Raw genomic sequence first — 26,944 nt, 5'->3', positions numbered from 1 at the left:
ATGCGCCTAGCGTCTTTAGACTTTGGCGCCGGGGCTGGCTGCCCATGTCTTTCTCGGTCATTGACGGACTGCACCACGAGGGAGTCTGGAGTGGGGTGGGTGTATAAGTACTCGTAGCCGGTGGGAGGAACCGAGTACTTTCGTTCGACTCCACGTGCGGTGGGAGGGACGGACGCCGGTGACTGCCAGATGGTAGTGGCATTCTTTTGGATAGTACGGATGAATGGAAGGGCCACCCGCAGCGGGGCCTCAGTTCCAATCACGTTGGTCACCGGGTCGTCATCCTCTGGGACCTCCGCCACGGGGAGGTCGATAGCCTTCGCCACCCGGCGAAGAAGGTCCTGGTGGGCCCGCAAGTCAATAGGAGGGGGGTCTGCTGTAGAAGCCCCCGCCACCGCCTCATCCGGCGAGGATGACGAGGACAGACCCTGGACCACCGCTTCTGGAGGTGGTTCTTCCAGGGGGTGGGAAGCCGCCTCGGACCCCGTATGCTCTGCGGGACCAGGTGGCGACGGGGCCTCACCCGGTGGTGATGGGGGAGGCCTGCTCACCGTGGCTTCCGGCACCCTATGTTCGGCGCCTGCGTGCCGCGGGGGGAAGGGGAGCCCTTGAGGCTCGTGGTAGGCCCAGAGGACCCAAAAACCCCACTGCTGCGGTCCACGGTCCTGGCCTTGGGGGTCGGCCCGGAGATTTCTCCCGCTGCCCGCCTGAGAGGCGACTGAGGGCTGACGAGAAGGCCATGGTGGGGCAGAGGCGCTAATAGATTGCGCCATAGATGCCGGCAGTATGTCCCTGGACGGTGCTGAGGATCGGTGCCGGTCGTCGCGGTGCCGGGATGGAGAGCGGGACCATCGACTGCTTCGGTGCTGGGAGCTCGACCGCGATCTCGACCGACGGTGTCGGGAGCGGCTTCGGGAGTCGCGGTGCCGGGAACGGTACCGGGATCCGGACCTCCTTCGGTACCGGCGGTTGGGTGACCGGGACCAGGAGCGTCTCCGGGAGTGCGACCGGTACCGCGATGTTGAGCGGTACCGGGACTGCGACCGGTGCCGAGACGGGGAGCGGTACCGCGATGGTGAACGGTGCCGGGACCTGGATTGGCATGGCCGTGACCGTCTGCGGGACCGGGACCGTCGTCTATCCCGTCCGTCAGGGGAAGGTGGCCGCATCATCGCTGGCTTGCCCGCTGACTGAACAGCCTGCACCGGCGGTGCCGGGGGCCGGAGGCTCGGTGCCTCTGCGAGCTCGATGAGCTCTCTCACCGTCGAGAAGGTCTCAGGCGTGGATGGGAGATGTAGCTCGACCGCGGTTGGCACCGGAGAGCAGGGCGGTACCAGACACAACGGTTCTTGCGGCGCCGGAGTCGACGGTACCGTGCATGGCTTGTGCACCGCCGCAGCCGGTGCCGGACGTGCCGGTGGTGGCTGGGCAAGCGGTCCCGGAGCATGCGGCTTAGAGGCCATCTGCGCCGTCTTCCGTTTCCTCGTGGGAGAGAGGGAACGGTGCCGGGACGCCGGTGCCGGCTGCGGAGCTCGAGCAGTCTCGGTACCGGAGCAGGTCGGGGCCGCTGGTGCGCTGCGCGCCGAGGACGACTTCGGTGCCGCTGGGGTCGGCACGGGAGGGCGAAGTGTCGACTCCATAAGGAGCTGCTTTAGGCGAGAGTTCCACTCCTTCCTAGTTCGCGGCTTAAGTGTCCGATCTGCACGGCGTTTATCTGGCCAATGGGTCTCCCCGAGGCAGCGCAGGCAGGAGTCGTGCGGGTCCCCGACCGGCATGTGCCGCTGGCAAGCCGCACAGGGCTTAAACCCCAGTGCCTTGGGCATGAGCCTGCACCGGTTGTGGAAGAAGAGGGGTAAACCCCCCTAATTCCCTTACTACACTATATGTAACTGAACTATTCAACTAACTTAACTACTTAACTAACTTAACCAACTATATACACGTAGCAAACAGAGAAACGCTAGGGCTGTGGAGGTAAAGGAGCACTCCACTGTTCCAACTGGCCGTCACGGGCGGTAAGAAGGAACTGAGGAGTGGACGGGCCGGCTGGGGTATATATCCGGCGCCATAGCGGCGCCACTCCAGGGGGCGCCCAGCTGGCCCGCCGGAGTTGCTAGGGTAAAAATGTTCCGAAGAGCCGTGCACGCACGGCGCGCACACCTACATGGAATGCATAGGAGCAATCACTCGAAGAAGAAAGTGCACTTTCTTACTCAGCAAATCTGCTCTTTTTGGACAGTCAGTCATAAATACTAGCTTTGGTGACTAAGTTTTTACTGCTGTGTTCTTGTTGGCAATGAAAAGGCAATAAACTAAGAGTGTGCTGGAGTCCATTCTTTCTGATACATTAGCAGAACTATCTAAGTTCTAATTAGTTATCTGTTCAAATCCATAAGTAGCAATGGATACACACAGCTGTCATTGTGGGCATATTTTGAAGATATTGGTGCTGCACAGGTGTAAAAGAGTAAAATTTGTTTCAAATGATCTTTATTAATGCTGATGATGCATGAAAAGGAAAACTCTGCTCTGCAGGAACAACAGATAGAAAAATTCAACTTTATAGTTATAGCCTAATGGTTCTCAATTTATAACTAAAATACAACATTGAGCACCAGGTGCCATTTGCAGCTTTCTGAGTAGGACCTCACTTTACTATTCAAAAAAGATAGAAGAAAGTTACAGAGGTGAAACATGAAATAAACAGAATAGTTAACTTAGCATCCTTGTTGCTAGAGGCTAAAGAACATAGATATCCTTGATGGCCACTGCAACAGCCTTATTTCCAGAACAGTGGCTTTGTGAATTTGTTAATATAGCATTCAGAATATGACAAAGTTCAATGCTCCTATGTTCTCCCATGACTTTAATACTATATATTTTGTAAATATGAATAGTTCATAAAATCTGATAGTATTCAAACAATCAAAGTTCTATGTTATGTATTACATAAGATTGTGTAGGTTGTAAACTAAACTGACACTAATGTTACATATGCTACCAACTAATAAAACCATAATAGTATGTGTTACTGTTCAATAACACACTTCATCCAATGTTAGGCACAGTATTCATGCTATAGTGATGGATGCCTAACAGACCAATTACTTGAAAAGGTAAACACTCACACATCAAGGTAACACTTGAAATATTAAAACTGTGCTAATGTACAAATCTTAAGGGGTTTCATTGTGACAATTTTAAATGAAGTGTTTCATGTTTCAAAACCTTTTAATAGTATCTAAAAATATAATAATCAAGACACCAGAGAAACCATGATGAAACCTGCAGATGAATTACTGAGTATGTCCTCTTTCAGCTGCATTTTAATGTTCACTTAAGTGATATATAGCTATATATTTTTTTTTTATTGCGGCACTGAAAAAAAAAATTTCCTACTGACATATATAGGCACAATTCTCTCCGTATATCTTATCTATTTTCTTGTAAAAAGACAATTTTTCCAACTTGAATACTATTAGTATTATCCCACCAATATCAATAGGCCCCAAGTAATATCTGTAAGAAAAAGCAAGTAGCATGCAGAATATATAACCCAATCTGTGCATACACACAAATTTTAGTTACTTTCCAAACTGTATTTGTAAGACAGGTAATTTAACAAACTCAAATGGCAACTTGTAGGTAGTGTTAGCAGCCCTAGGACTAGCCAACAACCACTGATGAACAACAATTTAATCTTTTATGCAAAATTAACACCTTGGAGTTGTCTTCTGGACTGTCAGTCGTTTATCATCTAATGTGCAATTTGCTAACTTGACTGAAGCATTCATTGAACCATCTGATAACATTCTGACAGCAGCTGATATCAAGACCAATTTAAACTCTGCAAGTTTCAAAAGATCATCTCTCTGATCCAAAGCAGAAACCTGTTTTAAAAAGGAAACATAACTTAAACAAAATAAAAAAGAGATAGCATTTTTCTAGATTTGTTCACAACTATTATACTTGAAGCATGGTTTGACTCAATCTGACTAGCAACAGTTTTAATTATAATCATATTAAATGTAAGATTAAAAAAGGAAATGTATCGTTAAATCAAAACACTGTACTACCATTAAATCAATTAGATATACAGAGATAGCTCCACAAAGGCTAAGTATTACCATTAGTGCATTACAATAAGCAGGTGCCACTGATGTGCACCACTGACAGAAGGGCATGCCAATTTACACAAAAAAGCAGATTTTTTTAAAGCATCACTTTGACTAGGTTTCAAGTCAGAAGTTACTGAAAGCTTCTTATTATTTTAAAACTTAAAACAAATTTAAACTCATTTTATTAATTTTGACTAGAGTGCATTTTAAAACTTTTACCTTTCCATTTCCACACAGCCACCAAGAGGATAGGAAGAAGAGGAGAAGCTGAGGCCTGGCCTAAACTTACAATTTAGGTCAACATAGCTGTGGCACTCAGGGTTGTGAAAAATTCACATCCTTGACCATAGCTATGCTGACCCAACTCCCAATGTAGATATAGCTAAGTCAATGGAAGAATGCTTCCATCTACACAGTTATAGCTACTCAGGAAGGTGGTGTTCCTACAGCAAAGGAAAAATCACTTCTATTGCGCAGACCATGTCTACCCCCTGGGGTTATGCTCTCACAGCTATCGTGCTATAGTTATCCCGCAGTGCAGCTGTGGTCTGAGAATCAACAACTAGTTAAAGCTCCGTGATCCTCTGGCTAAGCTCAGAATAGAGCAGCTGAGGGTTGGGGGCTGCTCTAATTTGTACCAGCTGGAAACAGTCTTCTATAGACCACACATTGGACACAGCTGGAGTGCAGCGCAATCCAGCCACTTTGCCTTTCCAAACAACACCATGGACTGCATGGAGAAAGATGCAGGAACCAGGTTTTCCAGCTCTCATCCCACTGGGGACTCCCACTGGAGCAAGTCTTGCCTGACCAACCTGATTGCCTTCTATGATGAAACAAGTGGCTCTGTGGATATGAGGAAAGTGGTGGACGTGATACATACTGACTTTAGCAATGCTTTTGATACGGTCTCCCACAGTATTGTTACCAGCAAGTTAAAAAAGTACGGACTGGATGAATGGACTATAAGGTGGATAGAAAGCTTGCTAGATTGTCAGGCTCAATGGGTAATGATCAAGAGCTCAATGTCTAGTTGGCAGCCGGTATCAAGGGGTAGGTCTTGAGGTCAGTTTTGTTCAACATCTTTATTAATAATCTGAATGATGGGAGGGATTGCACTCTCAGCAAGTTTGCAGATGACACCAAGCTGGGGGTACAGGTAGATACACTAGAAGGTAGGGATAGGGTCCAGAGTGACCTAGACAAATTGGACGATTGGGCCAAAAGAAATCTGATGAGGTTCAACAAGGACAAGTGCAGAGTCCTGCACTTAGGACAGAAGAATCCCATGCACCTCTATAGGTTGGGGACTGACTGGCTAAGGAGCAGTTCTGCAGAAAAGGACCTGGGGATTACAGTGGATCAGAAGATGGATGAGAGTCAGCAGTGCACCCTTGTTGCCAAGAAGGATAACGGCATATTGGGCTGTTTCAGTAGGAGCACTGCCAGCAGATTGAGGGAAGTGATTATTCCCCTCTATTCAGCACTGGTGAGGCCACATCTGGAGCACTACATCCAGTTTTGGGCCCCCACTACAGACAGGATGTGGACAACTTGGAGAGTCCAGTGGAGGGCAACAAAAATGACTAGGGAGCTGTGGCACATGACTGACAAGGAGAGGCTGAGGGAACTGGGATTGTTTAGTCTGCAGAAGAGAAGAGTGAGGGGGGATTTGATAGCAACCTTCAACTACCTGAAGGGGTATTCCAAAGAGGATGTTCTCAGTGGTGGCAGAGGACAGAACAAGGAGCAAAGGTCTCAAGTTGCAGCGGGGGAGGTCTAGGTTGGATATTAGGAAAAACTATTTCACTATGAGGGTGGTGAAGCACTGGAATGGGTTACCTAGGGAGGTGGTGGAATCTCCATCCTTAGAGGTTTTTAAGGCCCGGCTTGACAAAGCCCTGGCTGGGATGATTTAGTTGGTGTTGGTCCTGCTTTGAGCAAAGGGTTGGACTAGATGACCTCCTGAGGTCTCTTCCAATCCTAATCTTCTATAATTCTCCTATGCTACTGTTTAGTACTGTTCCCAGTAGCAACCAGATAGTGTTAGAAGGATAGTCTGCAACAGTTATCAAAATTGCTAACCCAAGTTTCTGAAGAGAAAGTATGAAACCTGGTAAAACCAGAGCCTCTATTGTCTAATGACAGAGACTAACGTGCACATTTCTCTGTTGCTGGTTAAGGTACATGACTGTGTTATAAAACAGTGGTTCTCAAACTTTTTTTTTCCCCCGCAGACCTTCACGGACCACTTGAAAATTGCTGCGGGTCTCAGCGGACCACTTAATGATCTTTCCAAATGTTGTTTGGATAACTATTGTAAAGCACTCTAAATAAAAGCGCTATATAAAAAACCCTTAATAATAAACATTTTTTTTCTACAAATAAAAGCACACAACTCATATTTTAATATCAGTAGTCTTACTTTTCTAATGCGATGGATGTGCCCTCTCTCCCCTGCTGCGGCAGCTCCCCAGGTGGGAAGGAGTGGGGGGTCTCTCCCTCTCTCCCCCGCTGCAACAGCCCCCAAGCTGGGGCTGGGAAGAAGGGGGGGGGGGTATCTCCCTGCCAGCAGCAGCCACAGAGCTGGGGAAAGTTGCCTCTTTCTCTGGCAACCGCAGCCCTGCATGTCCCAAATTCCCCCCACCCCCTCTTCTCACCTCACTGTCCCCTCCCACCTACTGCCTAATCCCTCCAAGGCCATCACCTCACCTTACATGTGAGTCCTCTCCAGGGTCCAGGCATCTAATTAGTGGAGCCACAGTTCCACTAATTAGGTGGGTGGCCCTTCATTCTCTCATATGCGGCCACCCAGGTGCACACCTTAGAGGGAGCTATCTGTGGACCACCTGAATGGAGCTCGCGGACCACAGTTTGAGAACCTCTGTTCTAAAAGGATAGGGACAGGACTGGTTAACTTATCAAGAGTTAAACTCATGACAAAATGTAAGCAGAAACTCCCAGGAAAACACACCCAATTAAACCTTCTAAGTGGAGATTAGATGACAAGTATGATGATTTTGAATCCACATTAAGATTGAAGCTAGCGTCATATTACAACCCCAATTTTCAACCCATCTCCACAATTTCATCAAAAACAAAGCAAATCCATCTGTAGTTTCACACTTTGTTTTATCCAAGGTTAAATTTCCTGGAAAATGAGAGTCAAATCACACAATAAGCTTCAGAGCTACTGAGTTTCCCTATTCCGTTTTCTGTAGTATCATGAAGTGATGTAGCTGGTTGAAGATAATCTCATGGCACGTATACTAAATCTGTGACTACAGTTCGTAACTACTGCCCTTGAGCTATTCCTGTGTAATATCCTCTAATTTACAACATATTCCTGTTCAGAGTTGCCAGCATTTTCAGTAAGATTACAGATTTGTTTTCTTTGATAACATGAAGTTTTGTTTACCTGTTTAGAATTTGGACTATACAATACCAAAGTGAGAGAGTCGAATAGAAAGTCCAGTTTTAGAGTTGTTTTAACTTTAACAGGTGAACGCAATTCCACCACAGCAGTTGTTACCATAGTTATTCCTTTTAAAAATGAAAGGCGCATTAGCACTAAAACTGACAGCAAAACAGAAAATTACACATTCCTTAATGCATAGCACTCCTCATATGACTACATCCCTCCTCATTTCACCCCAAAAATAATCTGACTTTACTAAATCCATTCTTCTGCATGACAAAGTCTTATTTTAAACTAAAAATTACATAAAAACATCATTCTAACTATCATAATTCCACAACAAGGAAAAACACACATGTTTAATTCCTACTATTTAGGATTACGTGCCATGCATCAGGAGGTTTATATAATCTTAGGTCTAGTCTACACTTACCAGCCGGGTCGATGCGGTGAGTTCGACTTCTCGGAGTTCGAACTATTGCGTCTAATCTGGACGCGATAGTTCGAACTCCGGAAGCGCCGCGGTCGACTCCGGTACTCCACCACTGCAAACGGCGCTGGCGGAGTCGACCTTGGAGCCGCGGACTTCGATTCCGCGGCGTCTGGACAGGTGAGTAGTTCGAACTAGGGTACTTCGAATTCAGCTACGCTATTCACGTAGCTGAATTTGCGTACCCTAGTTCGACCCCGCTTCTTAGCGTGGACCAGCCCTTATATATGGGCGGGGAAGAAGGGGGTGCTAGATGAGGGTAATTAACAGGGCCTATCTTTTTTACTTTGTGCTTTTGTCTGTCCTACTTATTTAGACTGTATGTTTTTCCGGAGAATGACTTTATTATTGCGTGTCCATACACTGTATTGCACAGTGATCCTGCTATACTGTGATTCTGAGGGATAAACAGTTTTAACGTAGTAATAGAAAGAAAAGATTATCATAAATAGAGGGAAATAACTGATACCAAAAAGCAAAGTACTCTTGATCTCCCTGAGGTCCCTTCCAACTGTGATATTCTATGATCAGTACTGACCCTAACTGACAGATAATTGAATCTCTTATGCAGATTCTTAAAATGTCAATACAACTGGACACTATATAACTTTTATAGTAAAACACTCTAATCTCACAAGATCTACCACAGAAGGTTATTTGTCTTTTTTCTAACCCTACATCCATTTTAATTCATTCTTAATATATCCAGATAAAAAACTTTAAACAAGGCCATGGTATACAAACATACAATTTAAACACAGCTAAAGGAGACATCCTTGTAAATCCACTGGAAGAGTGAACCTGATAATAGCATATAATGCTTCCGGATTGTTGCTTAAGTTTAAATAACATACCTGCAGAACGCTGGGAAGTACTGAGGGCATCGCTGCACGTGCTACTTGTATCTTTAGGTTCTGGTAAAGGAGGTGGAGCACCAGAACTGTCGCCTAAATTTTCATTCAATGTCCTCAATATAGTGGTTAAGTCTTCCTGACTGAGAATGAGCTTAAAAATAATTTTAAAAAAAGGGCTAACTTTGAAGAACAAACCTTATTTTACTCTGAATATATCAGTATCACTCACTTTTAAAAAAACATATGGCAACTAAAAGGCAAAATTTCTCACTCCCTTGCAGTCCATTTCTCAAACATTCCCCTCTCCAAAATTTGTTCTCAAAAGAAAAGTATTTACTAACAAAGTAGGAGATTTATTTATTAGTTGGTAACAACTCTTTATGCTGCTATATCCCAATAACACAAATTAGCACATTTGTCTTTGCTCAGAAGACTAGAACCATGAACAACATTTGTATAAAGCTTTCTATGTACTTAAAATTAGCTTTGGCTAGAATTTCAGCCTGTATATGCACACTAGCAATGGTTCACATATTATTTAGTTCAGCTATGCCAACTTTTAATTAAAAGCTAGGTAACTGGGTATAAACTATTTTGCTGTATGTGGGTATACACCTGTTAGCAGATGCATTTAGAGCGTGAATCATATTTGTTGAAAGTTGTCACATGGGGCTGGTCACATAATACTTTCCAACATGAAGTCATTAGTCTCATTTCTAAGCCTGGCAAACCAATGTATTTGTACAAATGTAGAACACAAACCTTTCCCATATAGTCTTAATGAGAGTACACTGTGGAAAACACACATTTTTTCGATCCTGATTTTTAATTAACATAGGTTCAAACCCACATGAATAGGTTCTGAAAAAGAATAGATGAACTTGTTTCAAAACTATACCTGAAAGGGTGTACAAAATACCCAATACACAGGTAAATCAAGGATATTGCAGGTCAGGAGTGAGCTACATTATTACAACAATAAAGGAGAAATGATGTCTGCCTGCATTTCACATTATCCTAGTCCAGTGCTAGAAAAAGCCATTGTAAGCTCTCACTTATCACCCCGGCCCCCTCCTTTTTCAGCCCCTATCAGTGAAAATCCACTCCACCTATACCTCTCTGAATCAAATTATAATCAAGTCAAGAAGTTTTGCTTTTGTGGACAGTAAAATTAATTAGCTTCCCACAAATATTTTTGAGTCATTGCCAGTACGGGACACTTACATTCATAGGCTTAAGTCGTCCAAGTATTTTAATATCAGGCACTTCACTATACCAGGCAGCAGCTAAATTACGTTCAACAATAACTTCCAAATTTAGTGGCTGCAGCAGCTGTATTTCACTTTGTAATGAACCTCTCTCAAAATGTGTTCTGTGGACAGAAATAAAATTATGCTCATAACTCAATATCCTTCACTTCATAATTTGAAGAACACAACTATGAAACATTTTTACATTTGCCTTACCCTTTTGAATAGTTTCTATATACAGAGGAATAGAACCTGTCCCTGTAAGCAGTGAATTCTGTGTGAGGATTAAGGTATACTAAACAAGGATATCCTAACTGGATATTTCCTTCTATTGAAGGGTTTGTGTAGGTCAGTGGTTCTCAACTTATTTATCATTGTGGGCTGCATATGCGGCCCACAACGTGTTACCCGGGCTGCAGGAGCTGAGTGGCAGGGTAGCGGCTGCCCAGACCCCGACCCCTGCTGCGTGGGGCCGGTGGGCTGCCCGCCTTGGACCCTTGCCATGCGGGGGCAACCCAACACGTCCCGGACCCCTACCTCATGGCTTCCTCGGACCTCTGACCCCGCGGGGCAGGCCAGCAGCCCCAACCAGACCCCAACCCTGCCACGCTGGGCAGTGGTGCAGCCTGCACCCCACCACACCAGGCAGCCGGAATCTGGACTTCGCTACACATTGAGCACACAGCTGAGCTGGGACACATCTGTGTGCTAATTGGGTTGCATGTGGCTGCTGAGAACTGCTGGTGTAGGTGGATATTTTCCTTAAACAACATTTCTGTTTGTGATTTATTTGTAGAGTGTCATGTACATTAATGATGCTATGTAAGTGATAAGCATAAACCTTTTCTTTAGATAAAAGCACTTTGCTTTGCAGAATTGTCAATATGAGGTATTTCAGGAGAATGAAATTGACTTTAAAAAATCATACATACATATTACGTTACCTGTATAGTTTTAGTTCACTCAGCTTCACTGTCATAGAGTCAATAACAGGTGGAAGGCTACACTGTGCCTTTGTTTTAACAGAGAACTGATTCTTTACGGTAATTAGACCGAAATCAGCAACAAGGACATTAGTAGAGTCTGCTGACTGTGGTACTATGATTACAGGTGCTTTAATATTAATATCCAGTGCCATTCGGGAACTCCGTTGTGCCAATTCTTTTACACCTGTAGCTGCTTTCTCTGCTGCTTGAACAGTTGCTTCAGTAATAGCTTCCTTAGCAGCTTGGAAGTTATTTATAAAAGCCTAGAAAATAATTAGAAACTGTCAATACATCTGATGCTATTAATCATGGGAATATTACATTTATTAATAATTAATTACCCTTTAAAATTCCATCCCAAATGCTATATTATGTGTCTTAAGTGCTGGCAATATTACACACTCACCTAATTTGCCTATAGAGATTATTTTATAGAATAATTTGACTAGAAATGAAATGTGAACACAATTATTTCTATACTGTATATTAAAGATGTAGTCCCAACACTAAAGACCTTCCATCGTGATTCTGAGGAATTACATGTAACCTACTCCAAGTTTGTGCATACTCGTTGGCTTTGGCAAATTGTATGAAAGAGGCATTCATTCTGATTGTTTTATACTCCAATGTCATGTGACAGCATACTGTGTGTGTGAGTTTAAAATCTGATCATGTACCATAAAAAGAAGCGAGAGAGTAATGAATAATAATAACTGCAGATTTATAGAAGCACTGCAGTTTTAGCTTTTCAGTTCCAGCATGCGAATGTGGAGGAGTTAGAATTTTGTAATTTTGGAAGAAAACTCTTTCAATTTCCCAATAATAACTAAAAGCTTGTATAAAAATAAGGGAGCTCTTACAAATATATATCATCTTGCATGTGCCTCTTCCACTTCTAGTTGGACACAGCTACCTACATATCTAAAAGAAGCTGGGGTGGGGGGGGGCGAGGCAAGACAAAGATCTGACTTACCAAAATAGTTGAAACAAACTTGTTGACAAAAACTACTTGAATGCAACCAACAGTTAAATAAACCTGGCTGTCCACAATATTCATATTTGTATAGGCAGCACCATCTGTAGCATCCATGTACGACACCATTTTAAAACTGAAAACTTCTTTTCCTGTGATATAAAGAGCCTTAAAACAGAGAAAAGGGTAATTAATTCAAACCTAACATGGAAAAAGTTCACTATTAAAATAATTTCACTACAGACTATTACGAAAATAAGTAATACTTCATACTTCTAGGCTGCCTTTTATCTATGGATCTTAAAGAATTTTACAAATAATGAGTTTGAAAATCCATGGGAGAATTTTAAGTATTGGACTATAATCTCAGCAGGTGTAAATCAGCTCACTGAAATCAGTATAGTAAGAAGCCATAAAGGACAGCTTAGTGTATGAGTCACAGAAAGCTGTTTTTTTAAATACAGCAGTCACAGAGTTGTAGGAGGACTGACATTTAGGTTCTTGGACAATCAGACACATCTCTCTTAGTGGAAACAATGATTCCAGCACCCACACAGAGCAATAGAGAAAATACTGTTAGATGGTAGACTCCAATAATTAAGCCTAATTAGTGTCTGTCCACCAGGCAGCAGAAATCAATGACATATATGAGAATTCATACCTTTTTATACCATGCCATCTCATCAGAATCCATAATAACTATGTTCTTTAATTTTGCAAACACTTCAGTTGCTGCTTTCCTCATGATCACTTGGCAATCAAGACCTTAAAAAAAAAACCCAAGATGCCACGTAAAATAATTAACTGATCTGTTAGTATTTTGTAACTACATGTTCAAACTTTCACTCTTACCTTCTACGTGAATTTCAGATATTCTGCGTTTTTGTTCTCTAATAAAAACCCGCAAACAGGATAAATCTGCACAGACATGAAGGTCTATGACATCCTCATACTTGGATTTTTTTGATGCTGTGAGAGAATTGAAATCAACACTAATATTATTGTTTGTATTTGCTAATTCCTAGATCATAGTGATGATAAGATGCATATTACCCATTCAAGTTTAGTTTTAGGCTCAGTTTATATCTTTATTTAATTTTTAAAAAATAAACAAAACACACATCGATCCTTTTCTAGTACAGAGGGAACAAAGTGCAGCTCCAAGAGGAAAACCAAATGCAATTCCAAGAGGTGAGGAAAATGGGTGTGAAAAGTGGCCTTTGTGCTCCTCTTATCCGTAGCCTACTCTGTACTTGGCCAATGCCCTGGCATAACTTAGAGCATTATACCAACTACCAATGGCCCCAAGGGCAGAAATGGCACCCAGGAATCCGTAGTGTATATAGAGAAGCCTCAAATCACACCACAATACATTAAGTGCATGTACAACGGGATACTAGTCCATGGTCAGCATTTAAAATCTGCACACAACATCCAGCATCCGATACACAGTTGCAGGTTTGAACAGGTGGGCATAAAATCAAACCGGAACAGGGATCCAATTAAACTGTACAACAGGTGCAGAACAACCAACAGCCAGACAGGTTCCAATTTACATATTGGACCAAACTGACATTAATTAGCCTATGCCCAACAACTCTCAGAAGGTTGAATGAGGGTGTCTGTACTAACCACTGACGCAGTAAGAAAGAACTGGTTGAGGCCCCTAGTATATCCCTGGTATTGAGTGCCTGGATCCACAAAGATGCATAAAACTAATAGTTAACATTCTTACACAGCATTCTGCCTGAACACAATCCATTTCCGCTCTTCTCATGCTCTTTTTCATAAGTGCTAGAGACCAGTGGAGTGAAAAAAGTTTGATTTCAATGGTTATTCTTCCTTTCCTTCATTTTCAGTCATATAAGAGCCTGAAGGGCTCTCTACTTCTCCATCGTCCAACAGTTATCAAGAACTTCTCCCTACTTATGAAACTAAGGACACTGTCACATGTGGTGGGGACTTGGGGATGAAGGGCAAAGAAAAAGGAAGCAGGGGGAACCAAGAAAAAAACCAACTTACTTAATTTCTTAAGAACATCCTTTTTCTCTTCTTTTTCCTGGACTATCTCTTCTGTTATTTTAGTCTCTTGTTTTGGTAGAAGATTATTTAGGTAATTCATGGCATTCAGAAGTGCTTCATTATGCAAATGAACATCTAGAGATGAGAAATTCACCTACAAAAAAGGGCATTTTAGCAGGAACATTTTCCAAAAAGGTTTTTCCAAAATAAGAACAATACACAAACTTCAAAACAAATGATAGTCGTACCTTTAACAGCTGCAGAACATTCTTGTAAGCAGTTTTCAACTCTGGTCCATTAATATCAGCCTATTGCCCCAGAAAAAATAATTAAAATAAAAATCTGCAAACTTCATACAGAAAGTTTACTGCAAAACCTACTACAGCTCCATGCATTTGAATTTTTAGGTATCATATACACAAACTGAATTTTAAAGAAAGTCACCAGAAAGGTTAAGGAAATCACAGCGTCAGTGGAGGAGGGAAGCCGCAAACAGCTGCTGCCATTAGGGTCCCTAGGCTGGAACCCAGAGTAGAGGGCGGGCCCGGGTTCCCCCTTTTCTTCCCCCCTCCTCCACATTTCTAAAGGTAGCTTTATTGTTTCTTACCTTTACATATTCCAGGGTAAGAAGATCATCCTCTGTATTATCCAAAGTTGTAATGATGTAAACAGGTTTGTCTTTATCATCTTTTTAAAAAAAATTAATGTTAAAATAGTTTGGTTTACACTTTTTTTTTTCAAGAAAATACAAATAATTAAAACTTACTAGACAAGTGGTTTATAATCAGTTATGTAAATGCATACGGGATTATAAAGCAGACTATCACTGTCACTGTAGCGTAGGATCAGCAGAGACTTACCCACAACCCCAGAAAAACTGAATGTTTCTGATAAAATGATCAGCAGCAAAACAGTTAATGTTGACATTCGGATTGTGATCATTGCGCAGCATAGTTAGCTCCCCACTGCAATGAACCAAAGCAGTATACAGCTCCAAGCTGGATTTTATTCAGGAAGCAATTTCAAGAACACAGCAGTGTACTGGTTCATGATTTGTGAGATTTCCTTTGCAATCATTAGGGCAAAAATATTTTTTTAAATTAAAACCTAAAATATTACACACACACACCAAGGCAACCAGAGTGCATGCTGGTACAGTCTCATCTATGAAATAAAATCCAATTGTTGGAGATACACAGGTGATTCCCATGGCGGTTACAATCATGTGTCTTGTGGGACAGGATGATTGTAATAAAAAAAAAACAGGTTCATGGAAGTGATGACATGTCCCATTTGGCCCAAGAACAGGGGATTTTATGGATGATGCACTTTTCCTGGTATCAAAAGGGTTAAAATAAAAGAAATACTGTCCATGAATAATTGGTTTCTCTCTCCCACTCTCATTTAAATAAGTTATTAATTTTTGAGGAATGGATCCTGCAACTTTAGTTGACATAAGGGAGCCCAACAGACTTCCTGGAATGAACTCTTCACTGTACTATTGTAGGTTTGCTAATCAATTTTAGAGCATCATGTAAATTCTTACCCATATACTCTGGACACAGTAAACAGACTTCTCTAAGAAAAGCATTTGCAGCCATATCAAATGTTCTGAGTTTAAGTTCAGTGCCTAATCCTACAATTTCTAGCTGCAGCACAGGCTTTTCAGTACCATCAGCAAGACGACACAACTGAATTAAGACCTGGGAAAAAACAACATAAGGCATGTGATAATGGTGACACACAAAGTATAGTTTCATCAGAGTTTGTATTCAATGAATATCCAATTCAAATATAATTTTAGACAGAAAATGTTCCTTGAAAATACTCTGAAGAATATCCATTCAGTATTAAAAATGCTAACATTAGATGTTGCTATTTCTATAAAACAAAACAGCAAAACAACAGTGTGTACAAAATAAAACTTCATTCTAAAAAGCAGCTCCACAAACAGTTCAAGAAAGTTAATCTCATTCAGAGCCAGATTCTCAGCTCATGTAATCTAGTATAGCTCAATTGATTTCAAATGAGCTATGCTGAATTACATTGGCTGAAGATCTGTCCCTCTGTCCAAATATCATTTAAGACTGCAGTCCTGAACTAGTCACACAGCCCTGTTCAATGGAGAACCAGGGTGGTCTCATGGCACAGGCATTCCTTGTTTCCAGCTGCTTCTACAGGTCTTCAGGTTCTTCACTTCAAAGAGAACAACAGAAACAAGGATACCAAATCTCTCTCTCTCTATTAGAGGCTGCCCCTACATATGAAGTAGAGGAAACAGGAGCTCCCCTCAATTACTAAAGCCAATGAATGGGAAAGGAACTCCTCTATCAACGTAATCTACATTATGAAATAGTTTAAGAACCCCATTATAAACTAATTTCAAATATAGAAAGTATTAGATTTTATGTACGGAAAAGACTTTCAGAACTACACTTATTCTTAGTCTGTCAACTTTGTGCACGAGGGGGTGCATCTTACATCTGGAGAGCACCTACCATATTGAAGGTATTACCATAATCCAAACAAAAATACTTATTTTCAGGATTTTTATGAGCCAAGTGTTCTGCATGAGAGCACAAGACTACTCATTAAAATCTTATTTCATATAGTGCTTTCATAAAAGCACTAACCGGAGGTAGCTTTACAGAATTAAAAAGACTGCATAGCATATGGTATAAATTACAGGGAAAAATAATGCAAAAAAAAACCCCCAAAAAAACCTGCACAGTGAATATGCCAAATATTTAGTCATGAGACCAATAATAGGGGCCAAGAGAAACCAAAGATAACTAGCAAAATGAATACTGCTAGATTTTAAGGTAATTGTTATAAGATAGACCATTAATGGGCAGAAAGGTTGTTCCAGATGCAAGGAGATGCAGACACGGCTCTCCCACTGACCATGGAAAGTTTTGGAGAGGGGGAGACAAAGCTGGGAGGTAAAAGGGAACAAGAACATAGTAGCTTTGTTTTTTAAAGAAAGGATAGGGTAACAGTAAACTCAAAAATTAAATGAATGGAAAGACAGTCGAGGTGTTTGAGAATAGAGTAAAGGGATGTACTTCTTGATGCAGACAAGAAAGCAGGGTGCTGCATACTGCACATGTTAGACTTTGGACAGTTGGGACTTGGAGGCCATAGAAGAGCTGCAGCCATCAAAGCAAGAGGCAACAACGGCATTAATGAGGATTTGAACATAGGTGGATTCAAATAAGCAACATACATGGACCAGGTTGTGGAGATGCTACAGGCAGACTAGAGTATATTCAGGAGAAAACAAAAAGTTACATTACCTCAGGTATTTCAAATCTTAGCTGGAATTCTGTCATATTTTTCAAAGATTCTTGCTTCTGTAATCTTTTTCTTCTGACACTGTTAACTCTGGACAGAGAGCCAGAAGATGCTTCAAAAAATGGCATCTCCTCCACAGGACTGGTGGGGGCATCATAAAATTCTTCTTCTGATTCTAAATTTAAAGTTGTATTAATGATCACTTCATGAATATTTAAATTTCATACCAACACTTATTTTGCAATAATATAGTACAGAATTTATTTGAAATATCATCTATAAACAATTACACATGAGTATGGTAATATTATCTAGTAAATAATCAGATACAATCAATGGTAAGGTTAAAGCTTTTAAAGGGCTCTTTGAATGAGTGTATTTTGGAGATGCCAGTCCTTGACAAGAGTGAATGTGTGATATATAGAGAAGATATGTATGTGACAGAAGGTCTAAATGCACCATATAAAGCAAAACACAGGAATGAAATTAAAATAATGCCCAAGTAACTATTAAAATAATAAATAATCGAACAGCTCCACATACAATGTAATACAAGTAAAATCAGAAATATATCTATTTGAAATCTAGTCTTTTTTTAAAAAAATTAGTTAAAAGTGGTTACAGATACATCTGCCCTTGGTCTCTGTCTCTCTCATCTTTTGTAATTTTTAAAAAATGTTTTACTCTCCATTGTTGCTATGTGAATAACTCTCACAAAACAACTGTGTAAGTGAACTACACTCTGCATTGAGAGCTCTCAGTGTAAATTAAAAAGAAAAAAAAGAGAATTATATTTTTCTCTAATCTTTTTAAAATAATCATATATATTACATGTAAAAGTAAGCAAAAATGGTCAGATGTTATTTTTATATTGATCTTTTATGTTTAAGGAGGTCTTTAATACTAGAAATAACATTAACCTACGTAACTAAACTTTTAAAATTTAATCTATAAATGGGATTTTATAACCGCCTTATAAAAATATGTATTCAAAAGTGATTTGTCTCTCATAGCACATCTTCTATTTGATCCTTATTATTTCACTGCAGTATCATTCAGAAAAAAATCATGAGCTAGAATGGGGAAGCCTTAAGCAAGAGTACTTTCAGCAGCAGCAAAGACATAAAATACTGGATTTTTTTTTTGCATGAACATCTCCTTCTTGCCCTGCCCAAAACGTGCTCCTTTGTGAGAGTGCTCTTTTCAAAAAGCCAAAACTCTGCTGCACACAAGCTTCCAAGTGGCTACCTATAAACAACTGTAAATTTTGAACTTGTTATTAATTATTAATTTATGCAGTCTCATGAAAATTTTCTGGTCATTAAAACAAATTTTGCACGAAGATTTTAAAAGAAAGCAAAAGGTAGATTAAACCCTCTCACACTTGAACGTACTACCATCCAGCATATTCAAAGCATAAAAAAGGAAACAGGCAGCAAAAAAGTATCACCATTCCTGTTAGTAAACATACAATGAAATAGTTATGATTTTTAGTATGTGAGAAACATTAAACACAACAACAGTTCTCTCCACATCACCTGAATCTTCCAATTGGGGAAGAAAATGATACATACTCAGAAGCTTGAATCATATCTTTATGCTGACATGAATTTAGGAGTCTGAGCCCCAAAATACTAACTTTGCTCCACAATGCCACATTAGAATATTGTAGTTTTTTATGTTTACTTTTCACCATCTTAATATTGCACTTAATTTAATAATTTTATTGACATATTATAATACCTGTTTAAGAAAATGTGTCCTAAAATAGTTGATCTTTACCTGACTCAGTTAATGAATGAAGTTCCAAAAAAGGAAGTACGTTTTGTGAAACTTGTGGTGTTGGAAGCAGAGGAGTTAGTGCAATCTGAAATAGAAGACAACATGGAAAAAAAACTAATTTAAAAATATTTTAATTCAATTCTCCTTTCCATTTTGACTGACTACAGCTATTTCAGACAACTAATTTGTATATATTTTAAGACTTTACATTAATGAGAAAGAAAATATCTTTGTATCATGATTTTTAATTACCTGTTAAAAATAACACCTTAAATTAGAAGTTTTCAAAATGTGGACATGCCCTCCAGGGAGAGGCATGTGGACCTGGCAGGTCACGAAGGGCGGGGGTCAGCACAGGGTTCTGTCCAGCAAGGGAAGTGGATGGGACTCTGTGTGGGCAGTCCTGGCTGCCAGGACCAGGCTCCTTGCCTGTCTCACTCCCTCACCACTACAGCTGCAGCAGCCGCCAACTGGCAGTTACCCTTCTCTGGTGGGGAGGTCGGCAGAGAATCTGCAAGTGGGGAGTGGAAGGTTGAACACCAGGAGTACTGAGCCCCCTACCGGACAGGGCCCACCTCCTGATTCCAGCCCTTCAGCGCAGCCCAAGAGCACAGAGTGCTGTCCTTTTCCCCTGCCAGACAGAACCTGGAGAAGTATGCGAAGTAGGAGAAGTAGATGGGGCCACGCTGAAGGGCCAGGGTCAATAAGGAGTTCTGTCTGGCAGGGGGCCAGTACTCATGGGGTGCAGCCTTATGTTCTCCTCCTGACCCCAGCCCTTCAGCACAGCACTGTGGGGAGCGCGATGGGCAGGACCTGGGTCCCAGCAGCCAAGACAAACCAAGTGCTGCAGGGAGCTGAAGGCTTCCTTAAGTTCCACATGGTGAGCACCCCCAATCTCCCTGGGTACTGGGCACCTCACCCTCAAACCCAGCTCCTGTCTCCTCCCCTACCCCTAACGCTTCTTGCCTGTTCCTACTGTGTAACTCCCTGTCTTTTGCCCTGGCCTCCCCTCCACCTAACTCTCTCTCCTGCCCTACCCCTAACTCCCCCATCTCCCCTACCCATTACCCCTCGCCTTCCACCTCACCTCCTCACCGTAATTTCCCCTTTTGTACCCACCACAGCACCCCTTTTACCTGCCACTACCTCTTACATTTTTCTTTCTCTGCATCTCTTGGCCCTGCTGTTAGCCACATAAGGAGAAGTGAAGTAGCCCCTAAAAGTAGTAAGGGAGCCCACCCCATCCCCTGAAGCCTTTGAGCACTGCCACCAGCTGCACTTCATTTTGGATTTTTACTGATTTTTCCAAGATTTTTAAATTAAATTAAAATAAGAGAAAATAAGGGCCATACTAAGAACTTTTTCTTGTTTCTTCAAAATGCTGTTGATAAAATAAAAATTCTCCTTCACAAAGATCCTGTTGCTGCCATTACACATGGGTTTTGTCCCTCAAATCACGAGATTACCAGAGCATAGTACCAAAACTTCATTGACCAATGTGCTCATGCCAAGTCAGCACCTTCTAACTCCCACATGCTATAGCTGATGTGAGTTTGAGGTTTTACTCAGATGTTCTTTCTACTCAGTGGAAATCAATTGTTTTGGTGTTCGACAATTGTGAGTGAATGGAATGTTTTGTGAAGTGAAAATTTGACCACACTGATCCTGGGGAAGGAATAAATAGAGCCAGGAAAAAGAAAAATAGGAAATATTCTTCCTGCTTGGACTTGGGGTCCACATAGTCCTCGACTGCAATGTGTTGTTTGTGCTGAAGTTATTCCTCAGATTATCATGAAACCAAGAAAACTAAAGTGCCATTTGGAGACCAAACATCATGCCCTCAAAGATAAAACCACAAGATTATTATTTATTTTTTTAAACAAAAGCTCTTTCAATCTAAAGGACAGATGAATCAAAGAACACTGTGCTACTCCTGCCAAAGCACTTTAAGCATCTGATGCTGTCTCATGTCAAATACCAAGAAGTGGAAAGTCTGATTTGATTGGTCAGAATCATGTGCTTCCAGCAGCAACTGAAATGGCATTGATAATATAGGGAAAGAAGATTGCTGACCAACAGTCTCACGCTAGTATCTGAAAACACAGTTAGCTGCAGAATTGCTGAGATGGCAGGAGATGTCAAGGAGCAGATCGTCAAAGTAGTGAGATACAGCCCTTTTTTCACACTACAAGTTGACGAGAGCTCTGACTTTGCCAATGCAGCACAAATGATGGTTTTCATAAGATAAATCTACTCAGCTCAGATCAAAAAAGACTTTATTTTGCCATTCTGTCCCAACAAGAACTGTTGGGTGTTCGACAGATGAGGAGTTGTTGAAAATTTTAGACCAGTAAATGGCGGATAAAAACATTTAGTAGAATTGTTGTGTCAAGATTTGTATGGATGGGGCAAAAGTCATGACTGATGTAGTAGTGAACTTGTTGCTCAGATGAAAGCTGTTGCACCATACAGTTGCTCAGAGAGGCACTAGCCTTGAATGCAATCCCAAAAGCAGATGTCAGATGTACTGATCGCTGCTGTCAAAGTTGTGAACTTCATAAAAGCTTGACCACCAAACCTATGCCTCCTCTCAGTGCTATGTGAAGAAATGGCATCGTTGCACCAGAAACTTCTGCTTCATACAAAAGTTAGATTGTGGAAGTGGGATATCGGGAGAAAGCACAAGTAGGTGAGTGCAAGAGGGGAGGGCTCCAGCCCCATACTGGGACACCAGGACGATCAGTGAGTTATCTTACATGCCTATACACGAATGCAAGAAGCCTGGGGAACAAGCAGGGAGAACTAGAAGTCCTGGCACAGTCAAGGAATTATGATGTAATTGGAATAACAGAGAGACTTGGTGGGATAACTCACATGATTGGAGTACTGTCATGGATGGATATAAACTGTTCAGGAAGGATAGGCAGGGCAGAAAAGGTGGGGGAGTTGCGTTGTATGTAAGAGAGCAGTATGACTGCTCAGAGCTCCAGTATGAAACTGCAGAAAAACCTGAGAGTCTCTGGATTAAATTTAGAAGTATGAACAACAAGGGTAATGTCGTGGTGGGAGTCTTCTACAGAACACCAGACCAAGGGGATGAGGTGGACGAGACTTTCTTCCAGCAACTAACAGAAGTTGCTAGATCACAGGCCCTGGTTCTCATGGGTGACTTTAATCACCCCAATATCTGCTGGGAGAGCAATACAGCAGTGCACAGACAATCCAGGAAGTTTCTGGAAAGTGTAGGGGACAATTTCCTGGTGCAAGTGCTGGAGGAACCAACTAGGGGAAAAGCTCTTCTTGACCTGCTGCTCACAAACAGGGAAGAAATCGTAGAGGAAGCAATAGTGGATGGGAACCTGGGATGCAGTGACCATGAGATAGTCGAGTTCAGGATCCTGACACAAGGAAGAAAGGAGAGCAGTAGAACAGGACTTCAGAAAAGCAAACTTCGACTCCCTCAGGGAACTGATGGGCAAGGTCCCCTGGGAGAATAACATGACGGGGAAAGGAGTCGAGGAAAGCTGGCTGTATTTTAAAGAATCCTTATTGAGGCTGCAGGAACAAACCATCCCGATGTGTAGGAAGAAAATTAAATATGGCAGGCGACCAGCTTGGCTTAACAGTGAAATTCTTGCTCGTCTTAAACACAAAAAAACAGCTTACAAGAAGTGGAAGATTGGACAAATAACCAGGGAGGAGTATAAAAGTATTGCTCAGGCATGCAGGAGTGAAATTAGGAAGGCCAAATCGCACTTGGAGTTGCAGCTAGCCGGAGATGTTAGGAGTAACAAGAAGGGTTTCTTCAGGTATGTTAACAACAAGAAGAAAGTCAAGGAAAGTGTGGGCCCCTTGCTGAATGAGGGAGGGAACCTAGTGACAGAGGATGTGGAGAAAGCTAGTGTACTCAATGCTTTTTTTGCCTCTGTCTTCACAGACAAGGTCAGCTCCCAGACAGCTGCACTCTGCAGCACGGTATGGGGAGGAGGTGACAAGCTCTCTGTGGAGAAAGAAGTAGTTCGGGACTATTTAGAAAAGCTGGACGAGCACAAGTCCATGGGGCCAGATGCACTGCATCCGAGGGTGCTAAAGGAGTTGGCCGATGAGATTGCAGAGCCATTGGCCATTATCTTTGAAAAATCATGGCGATCGGGGGAGGTCCTGGATGACTGGAAAAAAGCTAATGTAGTGCCCATCTTTAAAAAAGGGAAGAAGGAAGATCCAGGGAACTACAGGCCAGTCAGTCTCACCTCAGTCCCTGGAAAAATCATGGAACAGGTCCTCAAGGAATCAATTCTGAACCACTTAAAGGAGGGGAAAGTGACCAGGAACAGTCAGCATGGATTCACCAAGGGCAAGTCATGCCTGACTAACCTAATTGCCTTCTATGATGAGATAACCGGCTCTGTGGATGAGGGGAAAGCAATGCATGTGCTATTTTTGGACTTTAGCAAAGCTTCTGATACAGTCTCCCACAGTATTCTTGCCAGCAAGTTAAAGAAGTATGGGCTGGATGAATGGACGGTAAGGTTAGTTCTTCCTCTCAGTTTAAAAAGAATTCCCCAAACTGCCCCCAATTCAAAATACTTATTCATTTTGCCTCAAGGTATCTATCTGAAGTGAGCTTTTCTTCACATATATATATATAAAAAAGATAGAAGCCAGTTGAATGTAAAGACTGATTTGCAACTGAAACTCTTCAAAATCAGAGATTTCATAAATCGTGACAGCAAACACATTTATCCTACTCACTGAGACAAATGCAAGTCAATAACGGTCCTTTTATGTCAGAGGTTTTCAATCTTTTTTCATCTGTGGACCCCTAAAAAATTTCAAATAGACCCCTCTGGAAATCTTAAACAGTCTGAGGACGGCCAGTGGTTCGCAGAGCACAGGTTGAAAACCACTGTTTTATGTTAACTTTTACTCAGTAGAAGGACTGTGGTGCTGTGCTATTTATGTTACTTTCTGTCTAAGCAATATGTTTTGTTAGCCAAAAAAAATAAAATCCTCTTGTTCTATGCAAAAATACTGTTTCTTAGTATGGGGGGTGGCGGGGGGCGCATGCTCATGGGACATCAGTCTCCAAAGAGGGGCTCAGCAAAAAAATGTTTGGGACATTCTGCCTTAAGGTATTAAAATTTAAGAGGAGAGAAATGGGGCAAAGCAAGCCTCACAAATCAGGTGGAAGCAGCAGCTAATAGAAGCTTCCCCAAGTGCTATAAGATGACAATGGGAGGTATGCAAAAAGGGCTGGAAGCTCTATTTCACAGATTCAAGAGATAGGGAGGATGGAAAAAATGGACCTGGAGGGAGGTAGAAAGAGGACAGCTGCACCTGGAAGCTATCTTCACAGGGCTGGGGGAAACCAGAAGGCAGGACAGGGGCTGGAGGCTCCCCCACAAGCGAGGGGGAGGAGGGAGTGGAAGAAAGCACATACTAGAAAGCTTGCTCATCTCCCTTTGATCACTCCCCGTAAGCTTCAGAGACTACAAGGAACAGATGGTCCTCCTCAGACTTCTTCACAGTACTGGAGAAAGTCGGAGGCAGCAGATGCTGGTGGAGCTTTTGATTGGGGATGTACATTTCTATTCTAGTCTACATAGGTTTTTATACCATAGTCATCACCATGAAATCTGAGCATTTTCCAGTAGCACATTAAGCAACACATCTAGACATCTTTCAACACACACACACAAAGCTATGTGTTTATATTAGAGAAGGCAAACACAAAGAAATGTGACTTACACTTGGAGTGGAAAGTATAAGATCTGCGATGGACCGTAGTTCTCAAAGAAGTTCATTTGACAGACAGACAGACACCTCGAAAACATTTTGGGGAGTAGCAGAGCCAAGCAGCAATTGGGAGCTCGAGGGAATTTTACCATGTGGAGGAGGAGCAGGTAAGAGCTAAGAGAGGACAAAGGAGCAGAAGACTGTGGGGAAATAGGAGACTTAACTTCTCAATGGGGCCATTGTGATGACCAGGAGGAAAATCACTTTAGCTGAGAGATGTAAAAATCACCATGAAGCCAGATGCTCAAAGGTGACCCATCAGAGCTGACAATATCAGCTTTGAGACCCAGAGTGGTGCTGGGTCCCTAACTGGAGGGCACAGTCTATTTATACCCTTTAGAAATCTGATCGTCACCGGGTTAGAACATGCAGGCCAACTTTCCATCAGGGGGTGGAAAGCTGAGATTGCAACCAAGTGAATTCTTAAAAAACTAACCGAGAAACCCAACTTCTTTAGGTAGAGCAAGTATTCCAGAACGTCATGCACTTTAGCCTATATAGGATGGAGGGAAGCTTCACTACCTGGATCAGACAGAAAAAAAGTTTTCATTTCATAAGATAAATATATATGGTGAATGGCTGTCTCCTGTTCAGTAAAATGTTCCGAACAGTGTAAGAGCAATCTGTTTCCCCTTGGGTTAACCACTCAGCATCCATGCAATAAAGAGAGGGTTGTGAGGATATGGATGTAGAAAATGTCTTTGATTCTGAGATGATGTCTCGGATCTGGGAAGGACAGAAAGCATTTGAGGGTCTGAGAACCAGAGCTGCTTTGGCCAAGCAAGCACTATTTAAGAAAAATTTGGTGTGGTGCTGTGAATTTGAGAACTACCAGGGAATTAAAGGTACGGGAGGGAAAACATAGGCAGACTGCCCTTCCATTGGAAGAAGAACATATCGGTTATTGAAACTGGACTGTGACTCACTCTGGAACAGACCCGGTAGCATTTCCTGTTCTGTATTGGGGCAAACAGATCAACTACAGGCGTTCACCAAGTCTGGAATATCAACTTGAACACTTCAGTTTCGAGAGACCATTCATGCTTCATTCTGAAGGATCTGTTGAGGTGATCCGTGAGGCAATTCTGCATCGCCAGAAGGTGTGAAACTTTGTGTGCCACTGAGTTCTGAATGCAAAAATTCCTAAGACTTACTGCTTCCTGGCAAAACTAGTCCCATCTGGTTACCCCACTTGTTTAAATAGAGCATTCACAATGGTGTGGTCAATAAGAACTTATACCATACTGGCATTAACATGTAGCAGGAAGCTTGGACAGGCATCAGACTGTGCTAAGTTAGAGTATATTTATGTGTACAGCCAGCTCCTGATTCAACCACAGGACTTGGAGATCCCCTAAGTGTGCTCCCCAGCCTAAGGGTAATGTCTGTTCCAAGACAGAAGGGAAGGTGAGAAGGGAACCTCAGTGCAGACATAGGACAGGTTCATCCACCAGTTCAATGAAGACATAACTCTGGCTGGTACATGAACCAGCATGTCAAGCTGATGTTTTATTGGACAATAAATAGACTTTAGCCACCCTGTATGAACCTCAGGTAGTCTGGTATGCTGAGTTACATATGTGTAAGCTACCATGCATCCTAGGAGTCTTCAGCAATTTCTTACACTAGGGTGGACAGCTGCATGAAAACAGGCAAAGTCAAAAGCAGCATACCAATCATTGGGTTCTAGGGAAGGAATAATGGAAACCAGGGAAACCATGCAAAACATTTTCTTGATAAATCTGTTTAAGTTTCACAGATCCAGACATCAATATGAGGAAATAAGAGTAAACCTCATTTCCCCAGTGCCATGGAAGTACTTCCACTATAGCTCCTAAACTGATCAGAGTCTATCTCTCACTTGATAACAGACTTCTGAGATTGATTGGTCCCTGAAAAGCAATGGGCAAGGGAAGAAGGGATGGACAGAAACTGATATGTTTTAACAGCATTCCAAGCAC

The 26,944-nt window shown here is 42.0% G+C and overlaps 1 protein-coding gene across 4 annotated transcripts in view; it reads right to left on the bottom strand.

The window, feature by feature from the left end:
* The window catches only part of VPS13A (vacuolar protein sorting 13 homolog A), a 303,373-nt gene that overhangs the window by 172,157 nt on the left and 104,272 nt on the right, over nt 1–26,944 (bottom strand). For all 4 annotated transcript variants that reach the window (XM_039545239.1, XM_039545242.1, XM_039545240.1 and 1 more), the window contains 14 exons: nt 19,188–19,272; nt 17,408–17,580; nt 15,658–15,814; nt 14,719–14,798; nt 14,360–14,419; nt 14,112–14,265; nt 12,942–13,058; nt 12,751–12,854; nt 12,090–12,257; nt 11,075–11,379; nt 10,105–10,252; nt 8,881–9,031; nt 7,537–7,661; nt 3,721–3,890 (listed from right to left, as the gene is read on the bottom strand). In XM_039545239.1, coding sequence (XP_039401173.1) covers nt 3,721–3,890; nt 7,537–7,661; nt 8,881–9,031; nt 10,105–10,252; nt 11,075–11,379; nt 12,090–12,257; nt 12,751–12,854; nt 12,942–13,058; nt 14,112–14,265; nt 14,360–14,419; nt 14,719–14,798; nt 15,658–15,814; nt 17,408–17,580; nt 19,188–19,272 — 1,997 coding nt within the window. The remainder of the gene's footprint in view (nt 1–3,720; nt 3,891–7,536; nt 7,662–8,880; nt 9,032–10,104; nt 10,253–11,074; nt 11,380–12,089; nt 12,258–12,750; nt 12,855–12,941; nt 13,059–14,111; nt 14,266–14,359; nt 14,420–14,718; nt 14,799–15,657; nt 15,815–17,407; nt 17,581–19,187; nt 19,273–26,944) is intronic.

This window comes from Mauremys reevesii, linkage group 6 (assembly GCF_016161935.1).
Source record: "Mauremys reevesii isolate NIE-2019 linkage group 6, ASM1616193v1, whole genome shotgun sequence".
In the NCBI taxonomy this organism is placed as follows: Eukaryota; Metazoa; Chordata; order Testudines; family Geoemydidae; genus Mauremys; species Mauremys reevesii.
Note: the sequence above shows the minus strand (reverse complement) of the source record. Positions and strands in the feature narration are given on the sequence as shown.